Below are 22,845 nucleotides of genomic sequence, written 5' to 3' on the forward strand. Positions count from 1 at the left end.
AAAAAAAAATCACAATGGATGCTTTAAGATGAAGGATTTTATTCTTAAGTTCCTAGCATCTGGTTACACCTCAGGATTGTGCTTATTTTTGGCAGTAAATTGCCTTATACCTTATGATCAATAATTCCAACATAAATATTTGACATAAAACACCCTTGACAAAAATTTCAACTGTTGCAAAATACATAAAGTGATCTACAGCATCGAGGCTAAGATGTGGCAAACAGGAAGTGTAACTGAACTAGAATATTCCAGTGTTTGAGACAGGTTTAAAACAGCAGATATATTCAGAACTTAGAGATCAAAATCCAAAAACAAAAAAATAAGTAACCCTGAGGTTACATTACTACGCCATTGTCTGCACTTCAATATCTTTGAAATTTTAATTAGAATGTCTATTAGCGTGACCATTTAAAACATGGTTCTTGTTGAGGTTATTGAGTTTTGCAGTTCTGTGAGGTATAGGTTGAGCTGCAGAGTAACCAGTCATCTGGGTAGTCACAAAGCTCCTTTGCATCTTGTGTTCCAGGAACATGTGGTTCTGAGGAGGAAGGGCCAGACAAGCTCTAAGAGGAAACAAATCTTTGTTACTGATGACCAGTCAATTCACAGGATCCTCCCCCCTCCACCCCAGCCCCCAGCAACCACAATCTGCCCTTATTGGTACAGTGAACCCCATTGAGCAAGGTGTCACTGAATCAGTTTGATAAAGCTATTGGACAACATTTGCTAAATAATAGATAAAAACAAAAATCTGCGGATGCATATAATCCTCAGTATGCTAAAAATTACACTGATAACCAATTTAAGATAGTCAGGCTTGTGGTGAGGCACATTAGCATGTACTGGAAGCTACATATATTAATACACAGGGTCCTGTTCTTTGCAGACAGCAAGAACATGTACACACATTATGCCTGTTTCAGACAAAATAAGTGACAGCCATTCGCTAACTCATTCCTCAGGGCAATGCCTTGACCAATCAGGATCAAGCAGTCTAGTTTAAATTTCAAACAATGCTTGGCAGTTAACTGCCAGTCACCATGACTGGTGCATTCTTCATGGCAACACCTTTACCAAAGTCCACTTGCCAACCAATCAGCATTCTCTTTACATAGAGTATAAACTGTCACTTCCCTCTTATATTGGTATTCTTACAAAGTGTCCTGATGAGCACAAGATGAAAAGCTTCTACATGTCTCGTTTTTTAAGCAATACTCAATTCTGTACTACCAGAGCAGCTATTTTAATAACTAGATTTTTCAAACATGCACCTCAGAATATTTTCAATGCAGGTCCTTTGCCTGAAAAGAGAGTTAATGACAGGACTTCCATCTGGCACCAACGGAGCTTTACACAGGTAGCTGAGGATTGAGAGGACACTGTGGAATGTTTGCATTTCTGGATCCAATTCAGTTTTGAATGTTATCCTTTGGCAAAGCTCAGTCAGGATCACAAGGTCCAGAATAAGAGGACTAGCCAGCAAGGAATCCTAAATAGGATGAAGTTTGAACACATTAAAGATTTCTTTAGTAGGCATTCAATAGTTTCAGTACGCAATATACCTCAGAATGAGAAGCGATAAGATAGATCACCAACTTAGAGGAAGGAACAGGGTTTACTGATTGTGTTCAAGTTGAAGCATATGCATAGATTGGTCTTGGAAACAAGTGCCATGGGACCATTTATGTCTAATGCAAACAGGCAAATAAAGCCTCTGTTTAACATTTCTTCCAAAATAAAAAAAGCAAAAAAGGGTCAAAGGGACCATAAAGGATCAAAATTTTGTACTTTGAAATGGATGGTGAAAAAACTGAAAAATCAGCAATTTAGAAGAAGTCACTGAACAGAGATTGTGCGCATCCCACAATATTGAGGAATCTGGTGAAAAGAGAGTGCTCGCTAGAATTGTTCTGAAAGGTGGCATATTACATTCCATTCGAGAAAGGGGATCAGCAACAGACTTATGTCAGCTGTGGATTAAGTTTCAGAGCATAACAGAATGAAGTTAGCTAATCCTACATTCCAATGTTCATCAGGGACATAAAGTAGGGGCAGCTCCATTTCACTAACTGAAAATGAGGGGAAGGAACTAAAAATATGTAAAGTCAACCCAGCAGATGTGACATATAGGATGTGATATTAAAGCTTGTGAAAAGTAAAGCATAAGCTATTAAAAGGAAATGTACTATGGTCAAAGGTGACAGGCAAGGGCCAGAAAGCAAAGATAAAGAGCTGGTTTTTGCATTGATAGAGTGTGGACCGAGGTATTTCTCCAAGGACCCATGTTGGAATCTCTTCATTATAAAAAGGATTGAACACAGGCAAGATCTTTACAAGGCCATGGCAAACCAAGAACTTAGGAAGACAGATAGATTAGTGCAGCGGGCATACAGGTAAGTTGATGCAAGACATATTGAAAAAAAGAGTAGTGAAGGAGAGCATATTTAATACTAAGAACTTAGAACAAAGATCAGAGGGTACAGATATAGGACATGCAATAAAAAGACAATTGAGCCTGGGTCTCATACAAAGGGGCACTGAACAAACGTAATATTGATTTTGTATTGATTCAAATACAGCAAGTGATTAGGAAAGCTAATAGAATGTTATCATTCATTGAAAGGAGAATAGAATATAAAAAAGTAGGGAGGTTGTGCTTCAGTTGTGCAGGGCACTAGTGAGACCATATGTGGAGTACTGTGTACACAATTTGTCACCTTATTTAAGGAAGGATGTAAATATGTGTTGGAAGCAGTTCAGAGAAGTTTTACCAGAGTAATACCTAGAATGGGTGGGTTGTCTTATGAAGTAAAGTTGGACAGGCTAGACTTCTATCCACTGGAATTTAGAAGAGTGGAACACGACTTGATTGAAGATCCTGAAGGGCCTTGACGGAGTGGATGTGGAGAGGGTGTTCCCACTTGAAGAATTTAGTACTGGGGTCACTGTTTAAAATAAAGGCTTGCCCATTTAAAACAGAATATGCGAGATTTTTCCGGAGGGTCATGAGTCTTTGGAACTCTCTTCCTGAGAAAGGTGGTTCATGCAGAGCCTTCAAATATTTTTAAGGCAGAGGTGGATAGATTCTTGGTAAACAAGGGGATGATAGGTTATTGGGGGTTTGGGGGGAAAGAAATGCAGATTTCAGGTTACTATCAGATCAGTCATGATCTTAAATGGTGGAGAGGCTCGAGGGGCTGAATGGCCTACTCCTGCTCCTTGTTTGTATGTTCATAATAAACGTAAAACTAGGTCCTTCCATTAGAGTCAGGAAACAGGAGCCATAGGAAAGGTGTGGCAAAATATAAATTTAATTGAGGCTACTGAAAAAACAGTTTAAAAGAGAGAAATCCAGGTACTAAAATTAGCAACAGTTTTCAGGGGAAAATCAAGGAGGATATACTCCCCTAGTTAGTGAAGTGAGAAGTGGGTAGGAATTAGATTAGCTTATACTGCAACAGCAAGTCACGATGGGCCAACTGACCTCCGTCCATTATCTTCTGTTTTTTGCTATATTTTTTATGTAAAGAACTACATATTACCATTTTTGGAGGGTTTGTTAGCTAATAGAATGTGGCAGTTACTGAAGAGAATATAACGGTAACAGGCAGATAATGATGCACAAGAACAAATCACCAATATGTAATCATTGGAGGTATGTAGTGTATCGCAAACACTTTTCCTTCCTCTCCCCTTAATGTGCAACCAATTTTGCTCCATACCCATATTAATACTTAATATTTACCCACAAACAAAACTGAAATTTGACATACCTCACAGGTGTTATGAAGGACAATGGTGTTAGTGCCACCCATCATAATTTCTGATGTATACTCATCCATTGCACGTTTGCTATCTCCAACATATGGAACATACTTAATTACAACCTAAGGAAAAGCACAAATTCATAGTATTTTAGAAAATGCAAAAGAAAGGGACATTTAGCCCATTGCAGCTCATTTCTCTACTAACAAATCTTCCAGCCTACTACTATTCTACCTGGTGGGTCATAGGATATGCAGCACAAACAGGCCATTCAGCCAAAACAATCCATGCCTGTGTTTATGCTCCACCCAAGCCTCCTCCTATCTTTCCTCATTCAAATCCATCATCAAAACCCCTTATTTCCTTTTGCTTCACATGCTTGTCTAAATAGATCTAAACTACTCACTTCAACCATACCCTGGGGCAGAGAGGTTCACATTCTCATTATTCTTTGAGTAAAGAAGTTTCTTCTGAATTCCTTGGTGACCATCTGATATTGATGGCTTCTAGTTGTACTCTTCCCCACAAGAGGAAACATCCTCTGTATTCACTATCATTCCTGACATTTAGGAAATTTCTTCCATCATTCCCAACATCTTTTAAATATATAAAAACAATCATATTTATGGCCTCATACCCCAGTATTCAGTTTCACTATTCACAAGTTTTCCCACTAGGTTAGAGATTGAAAATATACAAGGAGTCTCATTTAAATCCAACCCCAATACATCTGGATCTGTTCTCAGAGCTTTACTGAAGATGATTTCAAATGTTCTCCATTCCTGAAGCATAGTTCATGAGTAGCAGGTGGCCCTTTCCTTGCCCAAGTGACCATTATTCATATGCAAGTCTATTCAATGAACATCATTGGACTAAGGAGGACACCACAGCCACAGATGAGCCTGCCCTCACCCATCCTGACAGGCAAATTCCTGGGGTGGAGATAGTGATCAGGAACAGTGGCAGGTTCACCACTTAGTTCAGGGATGCAGAGGTCAACTGGAGCATCACTGGCCACAGGAAAACCTAACTGCAAAATAATAGCCCATACCCCAAAGAACCCAGATTAGGTAGTACTGTGATGTGTGTAAGGCAGCTAAAAAGAGAGACAGACACATGAGATACCCAGTGGAAATAAAAGCTTTGATACAAAAGATTGTTTTACACAGTAAGTCAACCATAAAGCATTTCATGTAGAATTTTCAACTGAACATAGTAAATGCAGATGAACAGGCTACATACAAACTATTTAGCCAGAAATGAACCATAATTGATCAGGGAAGGGCACAAAGAAAGGAAAAGGAGGACATCCCCTGTCCCCAGTACTTACACAATGATCTGGCATCTCAGATGGTTTATATAAAATGGGATTAGATTGAACCATGTCATCCACTACATTACTCTTTGAAATCTCCTTTGATCGGAACTGCTCTGGAGCAGACAGATTCTTCCCATCATTGTTGCCCAAGTGATTGTAACTGACGATTGAGACAGTCTGCAAGGAGAGCAAGAATATGCAGAGTACTGTCACTTATTTCTTTCAAGTTAATCAGTCAGCCTTTATTCTCAATCCTGAAATTAATGCTACTACAAATTCTTTGGGACTCTTTCCTCTACAAATCAATTGTTGCAAGCTGGACAGCACAAACTGGCTAGCAACCAAGTCAGTTTAAAAACTGGCTGAGAGCCATCTAATATTTTAAGCAGTATGTCATGCTAATAATGGAAACTACACATTAGTCACCACACCATAAAGAGCCAGTATATATAAAGTAATTGGACAATTTAATTATAAACTTCAAGCTCCCAATGTCCTTAAAATAATTCCACTCACCCTTACCAAGTTTCAGGACCAAATACACTCCTGTAATGATAGACTCGCATTGGCAGTTTTAAATTTTTACTAAAACTAGAAGCTCAATATAAAAACTTGTTTTTAAACCATGCTCTGTAATAACCAAGGCTCAAACCACTTAGTTCTAGCAGCCAAGATTCCAGTATGAAATATTGCCAGTTAGCAACATCTAGATCCCTTTCTCCCACCATTTTTTCATGAGAGGCTGACTTTTTTGGGACCGTTCTGTAAACCCAATTGTCATTCCACATATCATGGTCCATGAATCACAAGCAAGTCATATCCTGCCTTCCCAGACTGCAAGTGCACACACTAAGTCACTGGATAGCAAACAAAAACTTGCCAACAGGCCAGGCAAGAGAAACATGCAGTTCAGTTTAATGCTCCAAACTTGTACTTGCCCAAGATCAATCAACCCAGTGCAAACAAGAGATCAGACCTAATACCTTCTGAAAACAGTGTGATTCCATAAATGCTTGACAAATACTGAACTCCAGTAATTGGCATGTGTATTGGCAGGATGGCAGAACACATTAGAGTTTCTCACCTTTAGCCCAGCGCTGACAAGGAAGTCTACAAGAACAGATTTGACCTTTGTCTGGCCAGATTTGAAGTCATCACCTCCGATAAAAACCTTGTGTTTGATGGCAAGATCAACAACGCCCGGCACAAAAGTGTTCTGTGGAGATCCATTGATGTAGGCACAGCCCTCTAAAATGCTAGCCACAGCAAACATGGATGATGGTGATATCTCTCTTCCATACTGCAAGGAGAATTAAACCAAAGTGATGACAAATCTACACATTAGTATTTCACGCAGCAGGACAATGACAACTACACTTCACAGGTTCCAGAAACAGCTGGGTGACAGGATAGCCAAGAGCTAGAAATCAGTATCTCATTTGGACAGCACACATAACCCATTTAATCATTTATCTATTTGACAACTTGTTGTAAAGATGTGGCACATCACCTCAATTGTTTTCATAAGGTTTTCTGCTGTGTCATTTACACCAGAAGTGACATCACAAAAGCGCTCGGTATTTGCTGTCCACAAAACAATCACTTTGCCAACGCCACTCTTTGCTTTGAAGTCCCGGATGTCCTTTCTTACTTGCTCCACCTGGGAAGAGAAATACATTTTGTTCAAGGCATTATATTACCCAAAATTTTTGAAGGGCAGTTCTCATTACCAAAAGTTCCTTCTCTCCCTTTCAAATCCTACATCCTCCCCCTTCCATTATTTAAGCAGCAGATTTTGTATTTTAAATTCATTCACAGGACGTGGGCTTCACTGGCTGGGCCAGCATTTATTGCCCATCCCAGTAATTGACCGGGTTCGATTTGTCCTGCTTTGTGTACAGGACGTACTTGGGCAATTTTCCACATAGCGAGGTAGATGCCAGTGTTGTAGCTGTACTGAAACAGCTTGGCTAATGGTGCAGCAAGTTCTGGAGCGCAAGTCCTCAGTACTATTGCCAGAATATTGTTAGGCCCTATAGGCTTTGCACTATCCAGTGTCTTCAGCTGTTTCTTGATATCACGTGAATGAATCAACTTGGATGAAAGCTGGCATCACTGATGCTGGAGACCTCTGGAGGAGGCAGAGATGGATCAACCACTCTGCACTTCTGGCTGAAGACTGTAGCAAACGCTTCAGCCTTATCTTTGGTACTGATGTGCTGGGCTCCCCCATCATGAGGATGGGGATATTTGTGGAGCCTCCTCTCCAGTGAGTTGTTTAATTGTCCACCACTATTCACAACTGAATTTAGCAGGGCTGCAAAACTTAGATCTGATCCATTGGTTGTGGAATTGCTTAGCTCTGTATGACTTGCTGCTTATGCTGTTTGGCACACAAGTAGTCCCGTGTTATAGCTTCAGCAGATCGACATCCCATTTTTAGGTATGCTTCATGCTGTTGCTCTTGGCATGCCCTCCTGCGCTCTTCATTGAACCAGGGTTGATCCCGTGGCTTGATGGTAGAGTGGGGGATATGCCGGGCTATGAGGTTGCAGATATAGTGTTCGACTAGAATTCTGCTGATGGCCGACAGCGCCTCATGGATGCCCAGTCTCAAGTTGCTAGATATGTTCTAAATCTATCCCATTTAGCAAGGTGGTAGTGCCACACAACATGGAGGGCATTCTCAATGTGAAGGCGGGACTTTGTCTCCACAAGGACTGTGTGGTGGTCATTCTTACTGATACTGTCATGGACAAATGCATCTGTGGCAGGCATGTTAGTGAGGATCAGGTAAGTTTTTCCCTCACTACCTGCTGCAGATCCAGTCTAGCAGCTATGTCCTTTAGGACTTTAGTAGCAGTGCTACTGAGCCACTCTTGCTAGCACATTGAAGTCCCCCATCCAGAGTACATTCTGCGCCCTTGCCACCCTCAGTGCTTCCTCCAAGCAATGTTCAACATGGAGGAGCACAAATTCATCAGCTGAGGGAGGGCAGTGTGTGGTAATCAGCAGGAGGTTTCCTTGCCCATGTTTGACCTGATGCCATGAGATTTCATGGGGTTCAGAGCTGATGTTGAAGACTTCCAGGGCAACTCCCTCCTCACTGTATACCACTGTGCTGCCATGTCTGCTGGTTGGACAGGAGATAGGATGGTGATGGTGATGTCTGGAACATTATCTGTAAGGCATGATTCCGTGTGGATGACTATGTCAGGCTGTTGCTTGACTAGTCTGAGAGCGCTCCAATTTTGGCACCAGCCCCCAGATGTTAGGAGGGCTTTGCAGCATCAACAATGCTGAGTGTGCTGCTGTTTCTGGTGCCTAGGTTGAGGCCAGGTGCTCCATCCGGTTTAATTCCTTTTTTGTCTGCTCCTGGGGTGTGGTTCAACAATGGCCATTCCTCATTTGCACTTCTATAAGGCAGTGTGACTGAAGGGCAACACAGAAGTCAAAGTACACACACATGTACACACACAAGTCACTGGATAGTAAACATGCCAGAAACATGGCTGAGCTTTTCCTTTGCCTAGCCCAGGGACAGCCAGGTCATATACAGCACTGAATGGCACCCTGGTCCAGAGAATAGCCAACACTGGATCTTTGGTAAGAGATTACTATTCAAGAGAGAATACATTTTAAACAGAGGCAGGGTGCATGGTATATGATTCCTTCCACTTGTCCCAGTGAAGTGCCCAGAACAATCTCTGGAACAGTGCAGGTCAGAGGATAAGTCCCTTGATCCAGCGCCAAACATTTCTGTACCTGCTCCTTTTTGGAACCCTGGATTACGTTATCTGCCCTGTCCTCCTGATTAGCTGCAATGAATTCTGGAATGTAAATCGAAGGTCGAGGATGGAACTTCTTCATGTGAGGCTTCAGCTGTTCCTGAAGCTGCCATTCAAGGACCTGAGCTCGCACCATAGCATCTGAGAGGTTCATTGAGGAGATATCCCAGCCTGGAAAACACAAGTCTCAAAATTACATCAAAGTTCAGTAAGAAAAATGAAAAAAGTTGGATATGTAGCAACTTTCACATTCTCAGGTGTCAAGCACTACAGACCCTATGAACTGCTTCTGAAATGTTGCAACTTAGGCAAATTCTAATGCATCACACTGCCACTATAGCACTGATACCATTTGCAGTGAGTTAAACATGTCTGCTAGACAAGTTAGGCCCATGTAGGCAGTAGGTAGCATCCATATCCACTTATGCAACTTCTGGTTTGCGTAGCAGTAAGAATATACTTCAAAGTTTCTCAGCAGAAAACTAAAAGTATGTTACAGTTTCTATTTTGATTAGGTCACCCCAGCTCTTATCCAACAGAATTTGTACTGCCACCCCTGAAAAACCCATCAGATCCAATGGCTTCTGATAATGCCACCTAACAGCTAGCACGATACCTACCATCAAAAACAATGTCATTTGGATTCACTGTGGGCAGTAGATCCTTGAAGGGCACATAAACGTCACCAGCAGGACCAGTCCCCAGGCACACAGTGGAGGCTTGAAACAAGGATCCATAGTAATTAGCAACCTACATGTTTGGAGGATAGGGATGGAAAGGGAAAATTAAAGGAAGCAAGCAAAAAAAGGGTTGAAATAAAGTTAATCAAGTTCCAAAACATACATGGTAATAAAAGCAAAATGCTGGAAACCTGAAATAAAACAGGAAATGCTGGAAAACTCAGGTCTGTATGACTCTTCTTCAGAGCTAAAGAGAAACAAATGGTATAAAATCCATCATATGTCTAAGAGGGGGTGGAGCAAAATAGAAGGGATAGGTGGAAGCCGTGGAGAAATTTGATAAAGAGGTCATGGACACAGGATCCTTGTTCTGCTATTATCACATTGTTATATTACCTTTATGCCACTAGCAGCACCTTCACTAGTCTTTAACATTCCCTTTGTCCTGTAACCATGACATCTTTGTCAAATTTCTCCTTCGCTCCCATCTATCCCTGACCTTCTATTTTGCTCCACCTGCTCCACCCCCTCAAACAGTATAAAATACATCGCATTTCTACCTCTCTTTAGCTCAGAAGAGTCATACGGACTCAAAGCATTAACAGTTTCTCTCTCCACAGATGCTGCCAGACCCCCTGAGTTTTTCCAGCATTTTTTTATTTTTAAAACATACATCTGCACAAATCTCAATCAGGCAGAGAATGTGTGGTCAGAGGCAGAGTAATTGTACAGCACAGAACAGGCCACTTGACCAACTACACACAAGCCTCCTCCTCTTGTACAGGCAAGAAATGAGTAGAAGTTTAGAAGCTACATTTGGCACAATGGATTGTTACTGAATTGTATATTTTTTTTATTCATTCACAGGATGTGGGCTTCGCTGGTTGGGCCAGCATTTATTGTCCATCCTTAGTCACCCTCGAGTTGGTAGTGGTGAGCTGCCTTCATGGACTGCTGCAGTCCATGTGGTGTAGGTACACACAATGCTGTGTGAAAGGGAGTTCCAGGATTTTGACCCAGCATCAGTGAAGGAACGGTGATATATTTCCAAGTCAGGATGGTGAGTGACTTGGAGGGGAACTTCTAGGTGATGATGTTCCCATCTATCTGCTGCCCTTGTCCTTCTAGATGGTAGTGGCCATGGGTTTGTAAAGGTGCTATCTAAGGAGCCTTGGTGAATTCCTACACAATTCTATTGTGTATTGCCAAGACTATGTGGTATAACATTCATATTGAATTTAAGATCATGAGAAATAGATCCCTGAAATAGAAATAGGAGAGGTAGATAAGGTGGTTAAGGCAACACATTGGATACTTGCATTCTATGCTACTTGTATTCTATGCCTCGGCTAATAAAGGCAAGAGCAGGGAGGTTATGCTGGAACTGTACAAAACGCTGGTTAGGCCACAAATGGAGTGCTGCGTGCAGTTCTGGTCATCACATTATAGGAAGGATGTGACTGCACTGGAGAGGGTGCAGAGGGGGTTTACCAGGATGCTGCCTGGACTGGAGGGTCTGAGCTATGAGGAAAGATTGGATAAGCTGGGGTTGTTTTCCTTGGAGCAATGAAGGTTGAGAGGAGACCTGACAGAGGCATATAAGATTATGATGGAAATAGATAGGGTGGATAGGAAGGCACTTTTTCCACGAGTAGACGGGTCAATAATCAGGGGGCATAGATTTAAGGTAAGAGGTAGAAGGCTAAGAGGGGAGTTGAGGAGAAATGTTTTCATCCAGTGGATGATGGGAGTCTGGAACTCACTGTCTGAAAGGGTGCTCGAGTCAGAAACTCTTGTAGCATTTAAGAAGTATTTAGATATTCACTTGCATTGCCATAGGCTCCAGGACTATGGGCCAAGGGCTGCAAAATGGGATTAGTGTAGTCAGATCTTTGCTGACTTGTGCAGACATGGACCGAATGGCCTCCTTCTGTGCTGTAGATGTCTTTGAGTCAATATAAGGGTAGTAATTCAGCCTTCTTTCAGGGGAGATTCTTTGCTCGCCATGTTTAACGTATTGGCTTTTGAAATAAAAGTTCAACAAGCCTGATGGTATTTCACTAGTAGCCATATGCAAAATCTTGACAGGGTATTGAACGAGATGGACGAACATGAACACAAGAAATTACATAACTCACCGAGTCTGCTCCACCAAATACAATTATGGCTGACCTTCAGCTCCACTGTCCCACCTGTTTCTCATGTCCCAGATTCACAGATACTAAGAATCTGTCTATCTCAGCCTTAGATATATTTGGATGATCAAGTATCCACTGCTATCTGGGGTACAGAATTCCAAAGATTCAAACCCCTTTGAGTGAAAGAAATTCTCCTTGTCTCAGATCCCTTATCCAGAGACTGTGCCTGTGTTCGAGACTCCCCCAGTCAGGGAAAAACAACCTTTTAGTGTCTACCCTTTCAACCCCCTTCAGAAACTTGTGTTTCAACAAAATCACCTTGCATTCTTCTAAACTCCAGAGAATATAGATCCAATCAGCCTCACATTATAGGACAACCCTCTCATCTCATTCTCTTATTCGTTGTTGTGCTGCCTCCAATGCAAGTATACCATTCCTTAAATATGGAGACGAAAGCCACACAAAATTGTAGTTGTGGTCTCACCAAAGCCCTGTACAACTATAGCAAGAATTTCTTACTCTCTTACTTTAATTCCCTTGTAATGAAGGCCACCATGCCACTGGCCTTTATTAATTGCATGCTATACCTCATGCTAACTTTTTTTTTGGTGTTCCTTGCACAACTGCACCCAAGTCTCCAAAATCAACATTTAGAAGTTCAACATATTTTAAAATATATTCTACATTTTTATTCTTACAAAGTGAAAAACCTCACACTTTCCACCACTTACTTAACCTGAGTACATCTCTTTGCAGCCCATGCATCCTCTTCCCAGCTTGTACTGCTGACAATACAAAGCTATGTGGAAAACCTGGATGCATTACTCTCCACCGCTTTTTCATTTATATAGAGTGTAATTACCTGAGGCCCCAGCACTAATTCTTGCAGCTTAGTACAGACTGCCAACTTGAAAAAGGCCTATTTATCCCTATTCCACTTCCTGTCCATTAACCATTCCTCCATCCCTGCTAAACCTTTACCCCCAACTCCGTGAGCTCTTATCTTGCGTATTAACCTTTTGTGTGGCACCTTATTGAATGCCTTTTTGCAAATCCAAGGATATTACATCAACTGCTTCCCCTTTACCTCCCTGCTATAAATTTGTAAAATTATGTCTGAACTTGTCTGATCAAACAGTGACAGGTAATTTGATCCTTTCCCACCTGATCTCCATAATACAGTCTCCAGCAGGGATCACTACACATGCAGAACCAGATCTTTGTCAGACTTTCTGCTGTCTATCCAGAGAAGTATTGTAGTAGTCGGCTGCTTCTCTGGCTAACCTCAGCACAGATCAAGATCAGATCATCTGGTAATGTAGCTTAGTGTTATACCAGTTGGCACTTTTACCTACTAAGTCATTTTGTTTTTTTTTAAAAAGATTTAAACATCAAAATAGACACCAACCTATTTAGAGCATAAATAGAACAGACTCCCAAATACCACCTGTTGTGTCAAAAATCTATGTAGGAACACAGGTGCAGTCTACTCATTCTATCACTGCTTAATAATTTAGGATCTCAGGAACTCTAGTCTACTGAGGAACATTTAAATGTATAAAGGTTCTCCCAATATTTTCCATCCCTCTAATATCTATCTACATCCTTGGAAGAATAAGCAACAAAACCAAGTGGGGTAAGAAACAACCAACCTTCTCTCCTGTTTTGGTCATCCAGGAAAGTCCCAACTCGTTGGCAAGAACTGCTGCAGTAACCGTTGTTCCATTGTTACCACCCCATCCAACCAGCATCACACCAAGTTTTGGCACCTTTCTCTCTGTGCGGAAGGTGAATTTGGTAGAACACGGTTTCACCTGGTCAGAGGCCAACACAAAGAGATCAATTAAAACAAACCCAAACCATCATTCACCTCAAGGCATCACCAGGGGAGTGACAGACTTGCCAACTGGCTTTGGGTTGAAATTCAGAGTTAACTATTGCTCCTCCTGGAGACAGTTCAACTCTAAAAGGCTCAACGAAGTTGATACAGTAACTGTATGCAAGCTTCGTCCACTATCTGCTCATCTGAGCAACAAAAGAAAGTGCAACCTTGGTTGAAAGATAAATACAATACCATGCAGGGTAAAACAAACCCAGGTAACATTGTAAACATATGAAGTGAGGTGGAAGGGAATTCCAGATAACATTACACCAAGGTGCTCTGAAGGGATGCAAAAAACCCATTTAAAAAAACTTGTTCCACATTTTCATGGAAGGAGGGGATAGAATGATCTATAAACAATCCCAGTTTAACATTATACACATGCACAATAATGGAGAACCCCAAAGGACAAAGCTAAATATTGTAAATTAGAGTGCCTACCAAGCCCATCTAACTTCACCCACACTGCGCATTTTGAAGATAGAAAGTCAATGCAATCAAGCAATTGCTCTAATAATGCATATTCATCTGATAAGACCACTCATTGAACTGCTCCCTAATAATGCTTAAAAACTAGAAATATTGCAGAAAAAATCTCACCCATTGCTACCATAACATAGTCAGACACGCGTTTATGATCCTGTCACCTTAACGTTCGGGATCGAATTGCTTTACTTTACCTAGAAATGTCACAAGCAGCATTAACCACAACAGGACAGGTGCTTAATAAGTTAAACCAGCCATATGTAAAAAGGAAAACAGAACACTGAACCACCATTTGGTTTGCAGAACCATTATGCAAAGAAACACTGGCATAAAAACACCCAAGCTGCTCCACGTGGCTTTTCACTGCTGACCATTTCCTATTTTGAATGGATCCAAGCCATCAAATCCCCAAAAAGAATAGCTTCTGTTCGACTGAATGCTCATGCAAAGGAAACAGAGTTCAGTCTTTCTGCAAACTGCAAAAATCTTCATTGCATCTTTACTAGATAGGCCAATACATGTAAATTTAAAGTAAGTTGCTGATCAAGAATTCCCTTGCTTGTATGGGGAAGATGAGATAGAAAGCAAGGTAATGTGTGATCCACATGTTATGGAAGGAAGCAATCCTGCCACCCCCAAGGGAAGTAATTTCATATACACAACTTAACTTCCTCAGGTCTGACATATCAAACACCCAATTGGCAGATGCCCATTAGACACTTGGGGTTGTGCTTCAAACAGGCTATTGACATGCCATCGAAGCAAGTAAAAATAAAAAAGGCTCCAAAGAGGCACTACCTGGATGACTAATTATATGTTTACCAAAAGAGAAATAACTGCTTTTATCTCAGGCATTTCTCAAAAAAGCTGACCTGAAGTGAATGGCAGTGTTCGGACATTTAATTCAGTTTTGCCAGTGTATATTTACATTTACGAATGGGAGGACTCAGTGGAGCAGAAACATCCACAGTATGTACAACAGTTCAGTTAAAGCAAATATATAAACTGCAGTGACATCTTGAACTATTATTTTCAGAATACAAATAGTTGTTTTGGTAGTACAGAACTTGAATGTTGCTGAAAAAGAGGCATGTCTAAGCTTTTTGTCTTGCACTCATCAGGACACTTGCAAGAATACTAATAAGGGGAAAATAATTTATAACAAAAACAGAATTACCTGGAAAAACTCAGCAGGTCTGGCAGCATCGGCGGAGAAGAAAAGAGTTGACGTTTCGAGTCCTCATGACCCCGATGCTGCCAGACCTGCTGAGTTTTTCCAGGTAATTCTGTTTTTGTTTTGGATTTCCAGCATCCGCAGTTTTTTTGTTTTTATTTTTGAAAATAATTTATACTGTATGTGAAGAGAGTGCTGATTAGTTGGCAAGTGGCATTGCCATGGAGGATACACCAGTGATGGTGACTGACAGTTAACTGCCAAGCATTGTTTGAAATTTAAACCAGGCAGCTTGATCCCGATTGCGGACTCATTCCTCAGGGCACTGCCTTGGCAATCAGGGTCAACCTGCCTGGTTTAAATTTCAAACAATGCTTGGCAGTTAACTGTCAGTCACAATCACTGGTGCATCCTCCATGGCAAACCAGTTACCAACCAGCATTCTCTTCTAGTATAAATTGTTTTCCCCTATATTGGTATTATTGGAGGTGTCCTGATGAGTGCAAGACAAAAAGCTTAGACATGTCTCTTTTCTCAGTAAGACTCATTTTCAGAAGTTTAAAGTATCACATGTCAAGCATTTTTTGCTGATTTGCTGTAATTAAAACTTGTGATAACTCAACTTTCAATTCTAGCCAAGTACCAATAGTTTGGAGGTCTAGTGGCATAGTGGGTGGTGTCCTGCCTCAATCAGAAGGTCCATGTTCGAGTCCTACCCCAGGACTTGATGACCAAGGAAGCTATGTTCATGGTGTGACCAAACAGATTGATCATTAACCTGCAAACCCTTCCAACACATGCCAATGGCAGGCGGTAAGAGTGGAAGAGATTCCTGGTCAGCCACATGATGGAAAGAATGTTGGAGCCTCTACCATCACTATGCATAGCTCCAGACTACAATATGCAACTCAGACTTAGTGATCTGTAACATCAACAGTTTAGCAGCACCATATTCTCCACCTTGAGTAGACAGGAGTACGGGGTGGGAACTTGTGCTATACCATGATAAAACAGCATGGTCAATCTTATGGTTGACTACTCCCCTCAAATAACTCAGAGGGTTGTAAGTTGGGGACCATAGGGAGATGCAGCTCTGTTTACAGAACGCAAAAAATTAGGACATAAGGAAGGAAGCCAGAATTTTGACAGTCTGATTCAAGACAGTGCAACAAAGAAAGCTCCTTCTGCACAATATCACATCTTTCCCAGGTAAAGGGAGCAGGATCAACAAATTCATTTTTTTTCTGCCCATGCACAATCTGGTCTCTGCTTAAATCTTCTATAATGGTGGAGATCAGAAATCTACTTCAAGGATAAGCAGCCATCAACCATTTCTCTAAATACTTTAGGGGGAAGAAAATTACAGGGCTATGAGGAAAGTACAGGGGAAGGGAGTGCTAGTTGGATGGTTCTTTCAAAATGCTGGCACAGTATGATGTGGCAAATCATCTCCTCCAATGTTGTAGGGTTCCAAAACAGCACGCTGCAAATTCAAACCTCTAGCATAGTAATACTTAATGCCCTCACCCACAACAGTGGATTTCCAGACAATTCTTCCACTTGAGATCACCAGGATCACACTGAAAAAGAAAAGTGTATCTGATCCTCAAACTAATATCAGCATGGTCAGTGATATCAAGAGACAAACAGATACATCCACGTCACATTCTTTATGATGTATTCTTAGTCAGGTTTTAGGTGCTGTAAACAAATTACAATATAATTTGATATTGATGAGGCAATTTTTTTTTGCAGAATGTAGCTCCTTCACCCCATCTACAGATGGGTCTTTTTAAACTCTATTCATATGTAAGCAATAGAAAACCAACTTATTTTTGTTGCAAAATATCACCAATACAGTAACATTTTTCATCCAGAGCACAAGTAATTTTTAAAATGCGAATTTTGTCTCCTACTTTTAATGGGGCACAGTTCCAGACTGTAGTTTTCCAGTGCCTCACCCAAGTGAGGATGTTTAGTGTTCAAACTGCATAAATAAGCAGTCAGGATATTCAACCTTGGAACATCAAAATGGAGCTTCATTCAATCTTTACCCAGCATTCAAACAAGTGTGCCTGCCAGCAAGGTCAATAGACATGTTCAGGAGTGGTAAACCTGACTAACTTCACTTTCCTTTAACCTAAAAAAGTAGAACACCAATTCAATATCCTTATTTCCAGAGTAACTGTGTCCAGAATAAAAACTGAAGGGAGCAAAGAGGTTCCAGCTTAATGTTAGTAAAAATATATTATAAGCTGCCTCATATCTCCAATTCTTTCTGTTTATGTTCACAGCAAGACCATCACCACCACCATCCTCTGTAGCATGAGAAAATAAATAAGGAAATGAGCAAGAAAAAGGCTGTCAGGCAGATTTCAGATTTTACAGGATCGGGATGGAAAGAGCAAGGATCGGACAACAGAAATTACCAAAAACTATTGTAAAGGCTGGGCTTGTTTTCATTTGGGTGAGGGTGGAAAGGAAGGGCAAAACAGGCAATACATGCATGTGAACACAAACAGTCCAGTTATACTGCCAAAAAAAAAAATCAAAAAGCAACAAATGCTCTCTGAAAATTATTTGTACCAGAGTAAGACTTAGTTGTTCAATCATAGGTCCCTTTAAAGTCCCACATAACCAAGTCTCATCATCACATGTTGTGCTTTGGGTTGTTATTTAGTCTAGTCTCATGCGCATGAGGTGGAATCTGGCACTTAATAAATCTTGCACAATACTGGTTCTTCCCAGCATCAGAATATATTCTCTGATCCTGGTAACAGTATTAAACATTTAAATTTTCACAACTCTAGAAGTTTTAGTTACTAACTAAATCTTGTATACAATAGACCCACACTGTCATGCTTGCTTACCTTTCTGCCATTATTAATTTAGCAGCAATTAGTCAGAAAACAAGGCTGCTTACCTTAATTGATCCATTGTCTTCATAGACACGTGTAGTCTGGTAGGGATATACTGCCTCAATGTAATCCTTGGTGTAGTTCACATCTGGACTCTCAATGGTAAACTTCTCACCCATCTTGAACTGTAGTAGAGGGCTGGGGGGGCACCTAAAAAAAAGGCACTTCATGAGGGTTCTTGGGAAAGAGAAAACAAAAATAAAGGGCAAAACAACATTTAACAGCAGAACCTGGTACTTGGCACCAACACCACCCAATTTGCTGCTTTAAAGTTCATACTGGGATCAGCTCCTTTTAAGTTATTAAACATTTCTGAGAAGTAGTCATAAACAAGTGAATGTCATGCAAAACAGGAATCTAGGTAGTGGTATCCTATCAGCTGAGTACAGAGCTCCTGCTGGTTTTGAAGTATTTAATCCTGGGCTCACTCAAGCATGTAAGATATCAGCCACTACAGTCAGAAGTCTCCAGATTTAGAGTTAAAGTTAGACTTGCCCTACATTTTTTCCAAGCAGCTGGCAAGAAGAGCCGAATAGGAGATCTGCAAGCTGATCACCTGCCTGTCCACTAGCTTAGAGTGTAGCCCTGTAAGACTTGTTAGAGAGAGAAATAAAGAAAATGTTTTCCAGACCTTCCAATTTCCTCATGAACGTCACTCCTTGTTCAGACCATTCAAATTTTCTGCTCTTTCATTCCTGGAGACATGTCTCTGCACCAGTCTTTTTAAAAATGAGATTTAGTTTTATTGTACACTTGTGTGCGCAAGCAGAAGCCCATCCAGAGTCCCAGCGAAGTCTTTAGTTTAACTCAGTTTTAAGCAGCACACATTACTTAACACCTCAAGTGCTGTTAATGTGCTACTGTTCTCCTCAGACAGCATCTGAGCTGCATGGTAAATTCAGCAAAGGTAAGGTGTGATACACTTAGCCACACAAGTGTTGGGTTATGCTTATCTAGACACCTGTAAAGCTCTGCATAGAAAGCACTGAAAGGCCATTGTTTAGTGTAAATATAATATGAAGGTACACTAAAGATCAGCAGTCTTGAAGGTTTTAAAAGTTCTTAGCTCGGCAATCCAGTTTTTTGGATTCTGTTGAGCTACTTACCATTTACATGATTGTTTATGAATTTTGGACAGCTCCCTAGGTTATGCATACAAACACATGACAATGACCATTCAATGAATGTGTTATGGTTAAAAATTGAAGTTATGCACATCACTGGCTCTTCACACCATGCAAATGTATGGGGAGATAAAAAAGTGTTACTCAGTCTTGCTGCTCAGGCCATTGCAGTCACAAGGTTCACACTGGAACAAGATCCAGCACCAGCAAATCTGTAAAACATTGGGAGCATCTATGCAGTAAGGCAACTGTTCAAAAGTTATATAGAATCTTGTTAATATTAAGATTGGAAGGTAGCTTAGTCTATCAACACACAGCAATACAATGTTGACAGCTTGCACCTATATTCATTCACGAGTTCATGGGTAACTCGTCCTGATAGGAGGTGGACATTTCCTCAGGGCACTGCATAAAGTAAGAATCAGCTTTAGCATTAGCAGTAACATTTGAAATTTCTCAGCAACTCCAAAATAGCAACAGATATCTTAAAATAGAATCTCTGTCAGGAAAATTGTTTGGCAGAAGAATGGGGGTAAATAATCTCAAGGGGGAATCTAAAGGATCACTGGACAAAAATTGGCTGCCATTAGTAACAACAACTCAAAAAGTACTCTGTGACTGTAAAGCACTTCTGAACGTTGCAAGGTTGTGAAAAGCACTATCTAAACATAATTCTCTCTTTTGGGGCAAGGTCGGATATAAACAAATTTTTAACCTCCAATTTACATTTTAGAAATTCATAGATGCAACTCAGGTGAACTATTCAGCACCTGAATGCTGTTCCACTATTCAGTTAGTTAGATGATGGCTGATCTGGTGAGGAAGATGGTGGCCTTCATATGGCCCAATCTATTAAGTGAGTAAACACACATAATGCCATCCAACTGTAACAAAATGTTGATTAATGATCTCCCAGTCTTCAGAGCAACAACTCAAACAACCATAACAGCTATCTTCAGGGATGAGCAACATGCTATACAAGTCCTGGAACTCAGACCTTCCTGAGTGAAGAGTAATTGCCTCACAAAAATGTTGAGGCCGCACAATACTGATATCTTCATGTTCCAAGAAGCTACATCTCCAATCTCCAAAATTACAAGTTGTTACCATACCCATGGATATAACCTCAACTGGCCAAATGTCACCTAAATAATGACCTGGCCATATTGTGAAGAACATCAGATTTCTACAGCTCTCTCTTTTTTCCCCCCCTCAAAACCAGAGGCTATCAATAAAAGATAGTCACCAAGAAATCAAACTGGGAGTTCAAGAGAAACTTCTTTAGGCAGAGTGGTAGTTCCACATTCTCACCAGAGAATGAAGAGGTCTTGTCACCATGCTGCTAAAAGCATATCAAGGCACTGGAGAAAGTGCAAAGATTTATGAGGATGGTACCAGAACTGAGGTTAGAACAGTCAGGAAAGGCAGAACAAGCTGGAATTCTGTTCTGTGGAAAAGAGAAGGCTGAGGTGTGATCTGATAGAGGTCTTTAAAATTATGAAGGGGTTTAACAGGCTACATATACAGATGTATCCATTTGTGAGGGACAGAGAGACCAGAACTAGATGCTATAAATAGATTTATTAGTGAATATCTAAGAGAATTTAGGAGAAACTTCTTTACCCAGAGTGTGGTAAGAATGTGGAATGCTTGAGGTGAATAGCACAGATAGTGTATACACGTTTAAAGGGAAGCTAAACACATGTGGGAGAAAGGAATAAGGATTATGTTTATAGAGTTAAGAGGAGGAAATACAAAAGTAGGAAGTGCAGTTTAAATGCCAGCTTGGACTGTTGGGCCAAAGATCCAGTTTTGAGCTATTCATCCTATGTAAGACTGGAATGGAAATTGAACCCAGCAAACCCTTGAACGTTTTAATTACCTCAACTACATCATTCCTCAACCTTCAGAACTCAGGTGAATTTATGACCTGACCACAAGCGTATCCTTCAAGAAAAGCAAGACTTGCATTTCCCTAGCACTTTTTACAACCATCAGACGTTTATCAAAGCACTTCACAGCCAAAGACAACTAGTCATGGTTGCAATGTGAGAGAAAAGGCAGCCAATTTGCTGTTTGTGGGAGTTCGCCAAGTGCAATGTAATAATAATCCGATAATCTGCTTTTGTTAATACTGATTGAAGGATAAATATTGGCCAAGGCACCAGGGATAACTCCCCTCCCCCTTCAAAATAGTGCAATGGCATCTTGTACTTACACTCAAATAGGTAGATGGGGCCTCAGTTTAACATGTCATCCAAAAGACAGTGCCTCTGACAGTGTAGCACTCCCACTGTATTCGCTAGAGTTTTGAAGAACAAGGGTGCGATCGCACCAAAACCTACAAAATACTTAAAGGGGGATAGACAGTGTTGATGAGGTAAGATATTTCTTCTGGTTGGGGAGTTTAGAACCAGGGGGACACAAGTTCAAAATAAGAGGGAAGCCACTTAGGACAAAGAGGAGAATGTTTTTACTCAGAGGGTTGTGAATCTTTGGGATTCTCTGCCCCAGAGGGCTATGGAAGCTCAGTCATTGAGAATGTTTAAAGCAGAGATTGACAGATTTCTAAATGCTAATGACAAAGGGAGATGGGGAAAAGGCATTGAAGTGGATGATCAGCCATATTGAACGCTGAAGCAGGCTCCTCCTGCAGAGAAGTCAGCCTGGAGTTTCGTACTCAAGTGAAATTTACGCCTCCAATGAGGGCGACAACTACTGAGCCAGGCCCCGCCCCTCCCCGCCCCTGTCAAGCCGTTAACTGTCGCCCCGCGCCTGCCACGCTGCCAAATGGGAAACGCCACGTCCGGGGGATCGGGACCGCCCCCGCGAGCCGAGACGCCTCGTTCTCGTATCGGGAGCACGACGGTTTACCCTCAACGGCAAAGACCTGTCAAGAGTTTCCCCTCAGGGAAACTTCCTCTCTACAATCGTGACCGCCTCCGGCTCGGTTATTACCGGTTCTGTATCTCTGCCGTCTCTCCGTTTGTTTGTTTGTTCCGCGAATTCTTGGATTTCCTCGGCGTTTCCTTTTCCCGACTCCTACCCGCTCCGAGCCTGCCTCTCTGAGTGTGCACGCGCCGCGCCGCGCCGCTCCTTAATATTGAGACGTGGACACTCGGTGCCAATGGTTACCATTGGACCAATCGGCGTTACCGCTGCTGGGGAGGGGGTGGAGCCTGAAGTTAGCCCACTTAAAGGGCCAGTGACCTTACACCTTTCTGCTTTGCAAGCAAGTAATCCATCTAAATCCAGCGGAAAAATAAAGCAAACAACCTTCTGTTGGAAGAACAGAATTAGTTGTATTTTTCCAAGGCCGAGCTCAATGCGTGCAACCTGATCCAGCAAAACCTTGTAAAACTTATTAAACAGGTTTACCTGAGGATATTTACTTTATAACTAGCCAAAGATGCAAAGGGAAAAACAGAACATTCTGGAAACACTGTAAGTTTCCATCAACTCTTTTCCGTGAGTACAATAAAATGTCATCAATAAAAAAATTAGAAAAGGAGTAGGAGGTTATATGGCTCCTTGAGCCTGTTACACCATTCAACAAGACCATGGCTGAT

General features: G+C 41.3%; 1 protein-coding gene across 7 annotated transcripts; it reads right to left on the minus strand.

The window, feature by feature from the left end:
- Positions 1-22: 22 nt before the first annotated feature.
- LOC121286911 (inositol-3-phosphate synthase 1-A-like) lies at positions 23-22,372 on the minus strand. Of its 7 annotated transcripts, XM_041204177.1 has the most exons (14): positions 22,235-22,363; positions 18,784-18,871; positions 18,158-18,302; positions 16,762-16,814; positions 14,175-14,254; positions 13,345-13,506; positions 9,495-9,624; positions 8,852-9,045; positions 6,597-6,746; positions 6,171-6,386; positions 5,099-5,263; positions 3,777-3,890; positions 1,275-1,492; positions 23-566 (listed from the first exon to the last, which is right to left on the minus strand). In XM_041204177.1, the coding sequence occupies exons 6-14, from the start codon at positions 13,441-13,443 to the stop codon at positions 383-385; spliced, it is 1,470 nt and encodes a 489-aa protein (XP_041060111.1). In that variant the 5' UTR covers positions 13,444-13,506; positions 14,175-14,254; positions 16,762-16,814; positions 18,158-18,302; positions 18,784-18,871; positions 22,235-22,363; the 3' UTR covers positions 23-382. The 7 variants fall into 7 exon arrangements, with proteins under 7 accessions (XP_041060111.1, XP_041060106.1, XP_041060108.1 ...); XM_041204172.1 differs by lacking the exons at positions 14,175-14,254; positions 16,762-16,814 and adding an exon at positions 19,421-19,488 and having other exon boundaries at positions 22,235-22,372; XM_041204174.1 differs by lacking the exons at positions 14,175-14,254; positions 16,762-16,814; positions 18,784-18,871 and adding an exon at positions 19,421-19,488 and having other exon boundaries at positions 22,235-22,372.
- Between the last annotated feature and the right edge of the window lie 473 nt (positions 22,373-22,845).

This window comes from Carcharodon carcharias, chromosome 14 (genome assembly GCF_017639515.1).
Source record: "Carcharodon carcharias isolate sCarCar2 chromosome 14, sCarCar2.pri, whole genome shotgun sequence".
NCBI classification, from domain to species: Eukaryota; Metazoa; Chordata; class Chondrichthyes; order Lamniformes; family Lamnidae; genus Carcharodon; species Carcharodon carcharias.

Excerpts from the sequence above, each read along its gene's own strand:
- LOC121286911 (XM_041204170.1), bottom strand. The coding sequence starts at position 18,322 with ATGAAGTGCCTTTTTTTTAGGTGCCCCCCCAGCCCTCTACTACAGTTC. Across the intron at positions 6,387-6,596 it reads ACCTTATGAAAACAATTGAG|TATGGAAGAGAGATATCACC; the intron begins GTGATGTGCCAC and ends TTCTCCTTGCAG. Across the intron at positions 5,264-6,170 it reads TTGTCAGCGCTGGGCTAAAG|ACTGTCTCAATCGTCAGTTA; the intron begins GTGAGAAACTCT and ends CTCTCCTTGCAG.